This window comes from Ursus maritimus, unplaced genomic scaffold, assembly GCF_017311325.1.
Source record: "Ursus maritimus isolate PB19 unplaced genomic scaffold, ASM1731132v1 scaffold_19, whole genome shotgun sequence".
In the NCBI taxonomy this organism is placed as follows: domain Eukaryota; kingdom Metazoa; phylum Chordata; class Mammalia; order Carnivora; family Ursidae; genus Ursus; species Ursus maritimus.
The window spans coordinates 53872214-53882767 of record NW_024424341.1 but is presented as its reverse complement, the minus strand read 5'-3'; the positions used below and the strand labels follow the sequence as shown (position 1 = coordinate 53882767).

At 55.7% G+C, this 10554-nt stretch overlaps 1 protein-coding gene across 2 annotated transcripts; it reads right to left on the bottom strand.

The window, feature by feature from the left end:
* Positions 1 to 1964: 1964 nt before the first annotated feature.
* On the bottom strand, positions 1965 to 9884 carry CEACAM16 (CEA cell adhesion molecule 16, tectorial membrane component). Of its 2 annotated transcripts, XM_040634128.1 has the most exons (7): positions 9728 to 9884; positions 8232 to 8576; positions 7638 to 7913; positions 6383 to 6661; positions 3975 to 4301; positions 2330 to 2401; positions 1965 to 2203 (listed from the first exon to the last, which is right to left on the bottom strand). In XM_040634128.1, the coding sequence occupies exons 1-6, from the start codon at positions 9762 to 9764 to the stop codon at positions 2337 to 2339; spliced, it is 1329 nt and encodes a 442-aa protein (XP_040490062.1). In that variant the 5' UTR covers positions 9765 to 9884; the 3' UTR covers positions 1965 to 2203; positions 2330 to 2336. The 2 variants fall into 2 exon arrangements, with proteins under 2 accessions (XP_040490062.1, XP_040490063.1); XM_040634129.1 differs by lacking the exon at positions 2330 to 2401 and having other exon boundaries at positions 9728 to 9881.
* Between the last annotated feature and the right edge of the window lie 670 nt (positions 9885 to 10554).

Below are 10554 nucleotides of genomic sequence, written 5' to 3'. Positions count from 1 at the left end.
GCCCATTTTGGGGGCTAGATGATGTTGGGGTTGGGAGTCTGGGCTCAAATCCCTCTGCCCTTCCTGGAAACCTCACACTAGAGACCACTGATTCAGGTAATAGCTTTCCAACTCCGTGGAGCTCGCCTAGCGCCTCCCTCAGGTAGGGTGGAAGCAGTGGGCGGGACTTTCCACTCTCTCCTTCCTTCATTGGCCAGAATTTGGTCACATGGCCACCTGCAGCTGCAAAGCCGTCTGGGAAAGTGAGTACCTGACAGTTTCAGCTACTTTTAGGGGAGGCAGTGCCTGCCACAGCGAAAGAGGGAGGCTGAGTGGCTGCTGGGGAGCTATTCACAGGTATCCCACACTCTCTTCCCTCGAGGTGTATCTTTATTGTTCATCTAACCAGGAACTGACCTTCTATTGCAACCAGACCAGTTTCTCTCTTTTTAATTTTTACGATTTTTAAGTAATCTCTACACCCAATGTGGGGCTTGAACTTACAAACCCGAGATCAAGAGCCCCATGCTTTACCCACTGAGCCAGCCAGGTGCCCCTCTTTTATTTTAGATATTAGATATTTAGATATTAGTCTCTGTCTCTTGCCACACTTGCAAAAAGTTTGTCTAGTCCATCAGCAGTTTCAAGGAAGCAGCTTTAGGTTTTATTGACTAACTGTTTGTTTTGTATTTCATCCATTTCCGCTTTTTACCTTTTTACATTCTTTACCTTTGTTCTTTGGTGTATTTTGTGAACGTTTTCTAGTTTCTTGAGTGGAAAGCTTATTTTGTTCATCTTCAAGCTCTTTTTAGTATTCCCGTTGCATTTAAGCCTTTAAGGCTATCATTCCCCCTCCAAGTGTGGCTTTGGCCATATCCCTCAGGTTTCTAGATCTAGCGTTTTCACTGGCATTTGATTCTGGTTGGTATTTTACATTGTAATTGCCTCTGTAATCCAAGGTTTATTTAATTTACATTTGGGGAATTTTTTTCTACTGTGTATAAACTTTGGGGGAGAGAGGGCTGTAGCTTTTGATTTGATATCTACTTTTCTTGCATTACTATTTCAAATAATATATTGACCTACCATGTAAGCTTGCATTTGAAGGGCTCCAAGGCTAATAAAGTGGTTTGAAAAATTCTAGTCTGCCCTAAGCCCACACCCTTTTGCCAATGTTCAAACTGAGGGTCTAATGAATCCAAGGCAAATCATGATCCAGATTTCATAACCCTATTCTGGGGCTCTTTCCACCCACCATCCCATCTCAATGTGGCCATCCTCAGAAAGGCTCTGTCTTGAAAGTTTCTAGGAAATATCTCTACTAGGCCTTTCTATCCCTGCCCAGACATCTCTTTCTACCCCAAGCCAAGTCTGTGATCACCACTTCTGACCAACACCAAGAGTCTGTCTCTAGTGGACCATCTTGGCTGAGTGGGGCCTGTGGCACAGGTCCTAGTAGTGACAGAAGTTAGAAGACATGCTTTCTCTGGCTCCCAGTTCCCCAGTCTCACCCATCACCCTCACACTACCCCATTTGCATTTAGAAGGGGAGGGAGATATTTTTAGGGTTGTGCAGGTGACGTTTGAGAGTGACATGGGGTGGGGGAAAATCCCAGGACAATGGAGGACACAAGGGAGCATCTTTGGTTAAATAGAAGGAACCCTTCATGGGAAATTTGGTCATTGCCTGTCCTGGCATGAGCAGACTTGCTTTAGGGCCCAGATGGAGTGAGGTGCAGTAAAGGGGAGGGCCATGTCCTACAGAACCCAGCTCTGTTTGGTGTCCCAGAGAGGGGCAGTCTTTGGCCCACTGGGAAGAAGGACCATCAGATATAACCTGGGGAGGGACTTGTCTCTTTGTCATTTAGGCATCCCTGTCACGCATGCACCTAAACTGAGAATAACCCCGGGTAGGGAAGGAGGTGAGTGTGGCCACCAGGAAATGGCAGGGTTGGCGGTCATAGAAGGAGAGGCTGACACGTGCATGTGTTAACCAGGACATTTATGGCCTCTGTGGCTCTCCGACACCTCGGTGAAAGAGTAGGGCCCTGTCAGTTCTAACTCTAGTGTGGAAGCAGGAGAACGGCCAACCACGGTCAGTCCGGCATCCTCACTGGGAGCAAGTGGTCCTCCAGCCAGGGGGAGGAGATGGGGGGGCATGGAGGGTCTGAAGAGCTCTTCTCTCCAAGGTCCCCACGGCCACAGCTGTGCTGCTACTCCAGGGCTGAGGGGGAGATGGGGGAAAAGGGTGGAAGAGGCTGTCAGGGAGTTAGAGGACCAGGTCCCAGTGCCCCCACCCCTCCTGCTTCCCTGCCCACTCCCAGCCTCCCACTGTCCCCCCCACCCCCACCCCACGCTCAGCCTGTGCCAGGTTCAGGTTCAGGAAGGTGGCGTTGGTCCTCATGCAGGGGAGGGAGGTTGACTGTGAGAAGAGAGACAGAGTGAAAAGGAATCCTGGGCCTTTGTGGGGCAGGTGGCCGGCTGCCATTGAAAAGCATTCTATCTCCAGCACTGACCTGAGACCAGGGTTTGATGAAGGAGGGTGTCTAGGGGATACCTGGCAGTGATTGATTTCCTGATCCTGGAAGCTTCCTGTCTGAGCTGGGAGATGCCATCCCTGACTCAGGGCTTCCAAAAGTACCTGGTCTGATGGGGGAGGTGAGACTCCAGCCTGGAAAGTGACCTAGTTCCCAGTGTCTGAGAGCTCCTGGTCTAATGGGATGAAACCTGCCTCAGGGACTTGGCCTCTTGGACCTCCAGGGATGCCTAATCTGATGGGGGTTGACCTGGTCCCTGATTCTGGAAGCTCCTGGTCTGATGTGGGAGATACGGTCCCTAACTCTGGGAGCTTCCAGTCTGATGGAGGAGACCTGGCCCCTGACTCTTGGAACCCCCAGTCTGATGGCAGAGACCTGGTCCCTGACTCTGGGAGCTCCCAGTCTGATAGAGGAGACATGGTCCTTGACTCTGGGAGCTCCCAGTCTGATGGAGGAGACATGGTCCTTAACTCTGGGAGCTCCCAGTCTGATGGAGGAGACATGGTCCCTGACTCTGGGAGCTCCCAGTCTGATGGAGGAGACATGGTCCCTGACTCTGGGAGCTCCCAGTCTGATGGAGGAGACATGGACTTTAACTCTGGGAGCTTCCAGTCTGATAGAGGAGACCTGGTCCCTGATTCTGGGAGCTCCCAGTCTGATGGAGGAGACATGTTTCCTGCCTCTGAGAGCTCCCAGTCTGATGGATGGAGGCTGACTCTGGGAGTCCCTACTCTGATGGGCAAGACATGGTCTTCAACATCTGGGAATTCGCAGGCTGATGGGAGAGACATTGTTCCTGAACACTGGAAATGCCTAGTCTGAGGGAGGAGACACAATTCCCCCCAACTAGAAGCCTCTATCCTAATGGAGGATTTCACTTTGAGAGAAAAATTCCACCTGCTGATGGTAGAAATTCAGTCCTCATTCTTACTGTAATGCAAAGGATGAAACACAGTCCCAATTGTCTAGGATCTCCCAGTCTAAAGAGGGAGGTATGATCTACCCTCATCCTATACATCTAGTCTGATGGGGGAGGTAACTCCCATCATTCGCCCATTTCCCCAACATAGTAGCAGAGGCAGTATCTCCTGTGTTTTGGAGTCTACCCATCTGCCGGGAAAAAGGATGTCCTACCCTCAGACTATGTCTCTTCTTTGAAAACCTTCAGTCTGGTGAACCTCTTGTATGAGAGAGAAGGCATGGAAGCCCCCCGTAGTGGCCTTCAGTCTGACGCAGGAGGCCTGTCTACCCCTAGTCTAGGTCATCAGTTGGACAGAAGAGGAAAGAACTCCATTAGGAGATCCCCCAGTCAGAGGGAGGAGACAAAGCCCCTTCCTCCAGCCTGATGGGGAGGCATTTCCGACTTGATCTGTTTCCCGGTCTATGAAGGAGGCAAAGTCCCCTTTTGGGAGCCCCTGTCTGAAAAGATTCACCATCTGCCCCCTCTGGCGCACTTACTGGCCACCTGCAGCTCCACGTCGAGCGTCTCCGTCTTGCCCTGCAACGTGATGGTCTTGAGCGTGTAGCGGCCGGCGTCCGTGAGGTTCAGCTTCTGTACCAGCAGCGAGCAGTTGGCGAAGGCCGCTTCCCGGCCTGTGTGCGCGGGGCCTGCAATCCAGTTCCCCGACGGCAGCTGGCTGAGCAGCCTGTTGGGCTCCGAGGCAGGCCCGCGGTACCAGGCATAGACCAGCAGGTCCTTGGGGTAGCCCTGGACGGTCAGTGTCACGTCCTGGCCCTCCATCGGCTTGGTCGGCACAGGCACGATTGTCATGACAACCGCTGCCGCTGGGGAAAGAGTGGGGGGGGGGGAGGCGGGCTCAGCTAGGCCTGCAGGGGCCTAGCGTCCCCCTCCCCCCTCAGCCGGCTCATCCATGCCTCCCCACAACTGGCGGGCGCTTCCTGGGTGGGGTGCTGGGAAGGAGACAGAGGAAGGAGCTGACTTGGGTGGTAATGGAGGTGGGTTTTGGGTCCGGACAATGCCTGCCAGGGAGCTATGTCTTCCCCCAGAGACTGGGGGCTGTCTCCCCCCCCATTAGACTAGGAATTTCCAGCCCTTGGGGGATATTTCTCCCATTTAACTAGAAGGCCCTAGAGAGTCAAACCATGTCTCCTCCATCAGATGGAAAATTCTCCAAATATAGGGGCCATGTCTCCCCTATCAGATTGGAAATTCTAGAATACGGTGTGTGGGGGGGCATATCTCCTCCATCAGACTGGAAATTCTCAGAATATCTCATCAGATAGTTGGGAGTTGTGCACCCCAGGCTGTATCTCTTCTGTCAAACCGAGAGACCTCAGGATGTGGGGGCAATAATTTCTTATCAAATTGAAAGTTTCCAGAGGGTGGGAGGCCATGTCTCTTCCATCAGATTTGAAATTCCAGATTATTGGGCTGGGTCTCTTCAATCAGCCTGGGGACCCCAGAAGTTGGATGGGGGGCATGTCTATCCCATCAGACTGGAAATTCCTAGAAAGTGGGGGATTTGTACTCCCCCATCAGATTGGGAGTAACCCAGAGGTGGGAACTGTGTCTCCCCCATCAGACTAGGAATTTAAAAAAAAAAAAAGGACCATGTCTCCTCAAGACCACATTTCTCCCATCAGACTACAAAATGTCCCCAAGTGTGGACTGTCTCCTCCATCTGACTGGAAGCTCATCGAGGGTGGGTATCATGTCTCCTCCATCACTACTTGAAACCCATGGAGTGTGAGGCGTTGCCTCTTCTCTCTGACTGGCAGCGACTTGAGTAAGGAAGTCCTGCTTCCCTATTCTGGGATCAACTCTCCAAGAGCAGAGACCACATCTCCTCCATCAGATCAGAGTCCCCCCTCCATGGGAGCAGGGGGGTGTTTCCCTTTCTTCTGTCTCTCCCTGGCACCTGCCACAGGGTTGCTGACCATTCAGGAGGCCCTTGGGGGCACTGTACCCGCTCCCTGCACATACCTGCACACTTGGACACCCCCCATCTTGGCCCGCACAGGCAGGGCTTGGGGCAGCACCTGAGGTCATCTGGTATACCCCCTGTCTCTTGCCAAGACCAGCTGCCAAGGCCCCCGGGGGGGGGGGCAGGAGGTACACTTACCTCTGGGGATGCCATTTCTGCTTTGGGTGAAAGAGTATCCACGGGAAGGACGGTTCCCACTGTCCCTGGGGGATGGTGGCCACTTGGGAAGGAACCAAGGCAGAATCACCCAGGCCTTCATGTTCAAAGCCACTCCCCCCCAGGGGATGAGAAAGTATCCCCTGAGGATCCTGATAGCTCTCAAAACACCAGCTGTGTCTGCGCTGCCCCGAGCCCCCAGGTTGTTTGAGGACAGAGGCAAGACAATGCCTCCCTGGCTGTGTTTTTCCACTTGCCAACAACTTGTGTGTGTGTGTGTGTGTGTGTGTGTGTGTTTGCACACACAGTCATCTGGGCCAGAGAACCGCATCATCTAGCAGGCTGCGTGGTGGCTCGGCTGTCCGCGTGCAGGGACTGGGCCGCGCCCTCCGCAGCTGTGTGGGCTGAATTTAGAATAGGGACACGTGCAGGAAGGGACGTCTGAATGTGTCCCCGCTCTGCCCCATGCACGGTGCGGACGGGTGGCCCCTTTCTCACTTTGCCACCCCTCAAGGAAGGGTCTGATTCCTCGTTCGTTTTCCAGGTGACAAGGTATGGGCTGTCTCCTTCTGTCACCCGAACGAAGAGGGAGTCCCCCCGACACGCCACTTTGTCACTTGGCCAAAGAATGGGTGGAGACCCTCTTACTTTCCCGTTATCAGCTGGGCGAAGGGTGCCCTAACTGTTGGAGCAGTGGCCAAACCTTACGCGGTCCACCCGGGCCTCCGTGGGGAGGGGGTGGCGGTCAGGCTGTGGGTGACTCACCGGAGAGCTTGACCACCACTGAGGCAGATCCGGAAAGCAGGGTCTTGGGGTTTTTAGCAATACACGTGTATGTGCCCTCCTGGGCCGCAGTCATGCTGCTGATGTTGAGGTGGTCTCGCCCGTTCTTGAGGGCCCGCCCATTGAAGACCCACATGTACTCGGGCTCCGGGCAGGACTGGGACACGCACCACAAGGTGAGGGACGTGTTGAAGTCAAGCTTGATGGTACAGCCCGTGCGGGTGGTGGAGTCCTGGAGGATGGCCACACGTTCCGGGCCAACTGCGGGGGCAGGAGGGAGAGAGACGGGGCAGTGGAGGGACAGGGGCATAGAGGTGGGCACCCCTGGCTTCCTCTCCACCAGGCTGGGCCCCTGGGAAGGCGAGGGCCTAGCGGAGGGAGAAAGCTCTGGTCTTTTCGGATCCCACACAGATCTCTAACTTGCTCTAGGATCTCGAGAATCACTTTCCCCTTTCAGGGGATCGGTTTTCTCTTCTGTAAAAAGAGGACGTGGGGCCAGACAAAATTTCAAGATATTTTCGAAATCTATGGCCCCATTAAAAAAAAAAAGAAGAAGAAGAAGACCAGACTATTGGTTTCTCGTAAGCCATTCTAAGAGTCTAGAATTCTAGGGCTCCGGGAGTCAGTGCTTCTAGTCAATGCTTCTAGGTGCTAGGGTTCTAAGAGTCTAGAAATCTAGGTTTCTAACATTCTAGGATCAGGTGGCTCTAAGATTTTAGAATTCGACTCTAAGATTCTAAGAATCTCTGCTTCTAGAGTTTCTAGGATTCTCAGAGTCTGGAATTCAGTGCTGCTTAAATCCAGAATTACCTGGTTGTAGGATTCTAGACTCTAAGTTTTTCTACGGCAGCGGCCCTTGCGTACCTCTGTGATTTACTTGCCCCGGATTCCACACTGCGTATCTGCTGCCCCTGGAATGACTCCGTGCTTTGGTTACATTTTTTTAGTCTCCCCTCCCACCCACCACTCACTTCCCGCCTCCCTTTCAAAACCCACCAGCCCTGTGTCCCTTCCTGCAAGTAATGCTTCAGACTGAAGGCTTAGTCCTCCGGTGGTTTTTAGTCCTTAGCGAGATGGGGCGAGTGCATTTTAAGAGGGATCCCTGGCTCCTAACCCCCCCGCCCCCCTGCTCACCTCCTGACTCACGGTGTGCCCTCGGGTGCCCTCTCCTGGCCTCAGTTTACCCATCTATGAGGTTTGGGCACTGGGTATGTCTAGGGGATCCAGGAGGACTCACAGTACACGGTCAGGTTGATGGGCTCGCTGCGGCTGACACTGACTGGGTTCCAGACCTCGCACTGGTAGGCTCCAGCCTCCTCCCTGCGGACGCCATGCCGGGTCAGTACCCGGCCGTCGGGGGACTGGCCGAGGCGGATGGCGATGGGCAGGGCTTCGCCGTTGAAGAACCAGCGGACCTCGGCGGGGCTGGGGCTGCTGCACATCAGGTGTAGGGTGTCTCGGCGCTCCACCAGTGCCGTGTTGTTCGCCATGACCACAGGCTGGGCCAGGATCTCTGTGGGGCGAGAGACAGAGGGGGAGGGGGCCGGGCACTGCCTGCTCCCCTGGCCACCCCTCTCCCCAGGCCAGGGGCGTGGCTGGATCCTGGTGGTGTCCCTGTACCCCCAGCTGAAGGGCAAAGAATGGGATAGGAGGCAGGTGTAGTCCTGGAAGCCATCCTGAAGGAGGTGAGCATTTTAATGTTATTTTTGTCTTTTTTTTTTTTATGGTTTTACATTTTTACTTTTTTTTTTTTTTTTAAGAGGGATTGGAAAGGACGTGGGAAGGCTGGCTGTGGCAGAGGGGAGTCCGGGGCAGGGGGGGGGTGTCTCACCATAGACCTGCAAGTGTCCGTAGCCCACCTCCGTCTGCAGCTGTCTGTTGAGAGTCTGCAGGATGTAGGTGCCCGAGTGCCTGGGCAGGACGCCCTGGATGTCCAGGCCACCGTCGGGGCGCACGGCCTCCCGCCCCGTGTGCGCGGGGCCGGGGATCTCGTCGCCCGTGCTTATGATGTAGCTGGCCACCAGGTAAGTCAGGCTGAGAGTGGGCCCCGCGTACCAGTTGTAGGCAAGCAGCTCCCCCAGAAGCCCGTGGACAGCCAGTGTGACGTTGTCCCCCTCGGCTGGCTGGGCAGGCTCGGGGGTGATAGAGATCTCGGCCCCCACACTCAGGAAAGTGGCTGAGGAAAAGGAGCCAGAGGGGTCGGACGAGGCCGGCTTGACCACAGCCCCCCTTCAACGAAGGAGGAGACATGGGCTCCCAGCCCATGGGTTCCTGGTACACAGTAAGTGCTCAGTACATGCTAGCCAGCCGTAGGGTCTCAGTCCTGGAGTAGGCCTGAGGATTGAATTTGATGGGCTGTGCCAAGGATCTGGCACGTAGCTCGTCCTTAGCCCGCAAGACTGTTAGATTTCATGGGGCACTGAGGGTTTTCCCGGGGCGAGAGTCACCAAACAGAGGCTTTACACCATCGGGCGAGCCCGTCTAGCCCCCAGGCCCCGGCTCTCAGTCCAGTGCTCTTCCTCCGCCTCTCCAGGTCTGACCACAGCAGAAAGTAGGGGTGTGATGAATGACTCCACCCTTTTCCTTTCCACCCCGGGAGATAAGCCCCAAACCCGACTAGCTGGTCAGGGCTGCTTGGGTTTGAATTGTGTGCGGTTGGTTGCCTGGAATGGGTGGCTCTGTCTGGTTTCTGGTACTTTCCAGGCTGATGGTTAGGGGTGAGGGCTCTGGGTCTAGTCCTCAGCCCTGCACTACTAGCTGTGTGACCCCAGCCAGTGGCCTCCCCTCTCTGAGACTCAGGTCTCTCATCGATGAAGTGGGGGTCATGAGTGGGCCTCCTGTCTAGTGTGGTTGTTCACACACGGAAACCTTGAGAACAGCTCCAGGGGCACGGTCAGGGGTAGCCAATGCTGCTTATTCTGACCTTCAGATGACCCCATGAGCTTAGCCCATTTCATAGATGCAGAAACAGGCCGAGAAGGGGAAGGTGACCGGCTGCCAAAGCCACGTCCTCAGGGAGAGGCAGAGCTGCTGGCCAAGCTTCCATGGCTCCCTGAGGCTTTGCCACGCGAGTGAAGGAGGTTCAGTGGCTCCTCTGCCTTAGCCGATGCCCCGATCTTAGAAATCTCGGAGGTCCGCCCGCAAACCCGTCTAGGCGACCGTCCCCGGCCAGCCCCACGCCGGTTCCTCCCGGAGGAGCAAGCGATGCCCTCCCTACCCAGCCTGCCGGACCCCTGGCTCCCACCTGCCCTCTCCCGGGCCGGGGTCCCCGCCCTTCCCTGAGGCCATCGGGGGGCTGAGGTCGTGGGGGGCGCCGTTCTCGCTCACCACTGAGGAGGAGCCAGCTGCACCCGGCCAGCGCCATCTTTCGCCCCCAACCTGGTCTCAAAGGCAGCGGTGTTGGTGTCCCAGTGCTCCGGGGCCCTTCCTGGTGGGGACCTGGCTCCGTCTGGTGCGGGACCTGGGAGGGTTCGGTGATTTGGAGCCGGGGGAGATCACCTGAATTTGGAGGGATCGAGTCACCGAGGATCTGGGGCCCCGTGTGGGTACCAGAGCGGGTGTGGCAGGCACGGGCCAGGGGCCACGACCCGGCCCGGCCTCCTGGGGCGCTGCCTAAACTTCTTTGTGCCAAGGGCCCCGGTTTGGTACCTGCGGAAGAACCAGGTCGCCGGGGAGGAGGAGGCTGAGGCCCCGGGGGGCAGATTTTAGGGCCCTTCTTACCTGGGGCCCAGGCCTCGGCCTCCCTGGTGAACTCGGGGGTCACTGAGGGATAAAACCCATCAGCAGTGGCTGTCATGTCCCAGCCTCTGCGCTGTGGGAGACCTTCAGCTGTCCTCTCGGGGGAGGTCCTGTGAGGTGGGCACTGTTAGAACCCCCGTTTGCAGAAAGGGAAACTGAGGCACAGGCTCTGACTTGCCCAGGTTCCTGCAGGGAGAGGGAATTTGAACCCTGCTCTGTCTCTAAGGCCACCCAGGGGGAAGGATGGCAGGGTGGCTGCACATTTTCTTTAGGGCTCTGCTCTCTACTGGCCTCCGGTACTGGGCTGAGAAACCCACATTCTCTCTTCCCTTCCTCGGCCTTGTTTTCCCTGTCTGTCGAGTGGTGCATGTGGAGAGCTTGGGGCCAGAGAGAGCCCGGTTTTGACCTTGGCTCTG

Coding starts and splice junctions, on each gene's coding strand:
- CEACAM16 (XM_040634128.1), bottom strand. CDS start 9,764: ATGGCGCTGGCCGGGTGCAGCTGGCTCCTCCTCAGTG. Junction 8,577..9,727: donor CAGCTGGCTCCTCCTCAGTG/GTGAGCGAGAAC, acceptor CCTTTTCCTCAG/CCACTTTCCTGAGTGTGGGG. Junction 4,302..6,382: donor AGTGGTGGTCAAGCTCTCCG/GTGAGTCACCCA, acceptor CTCTTTCCCCAG/CGGCAGCGGTTGTCATGACA.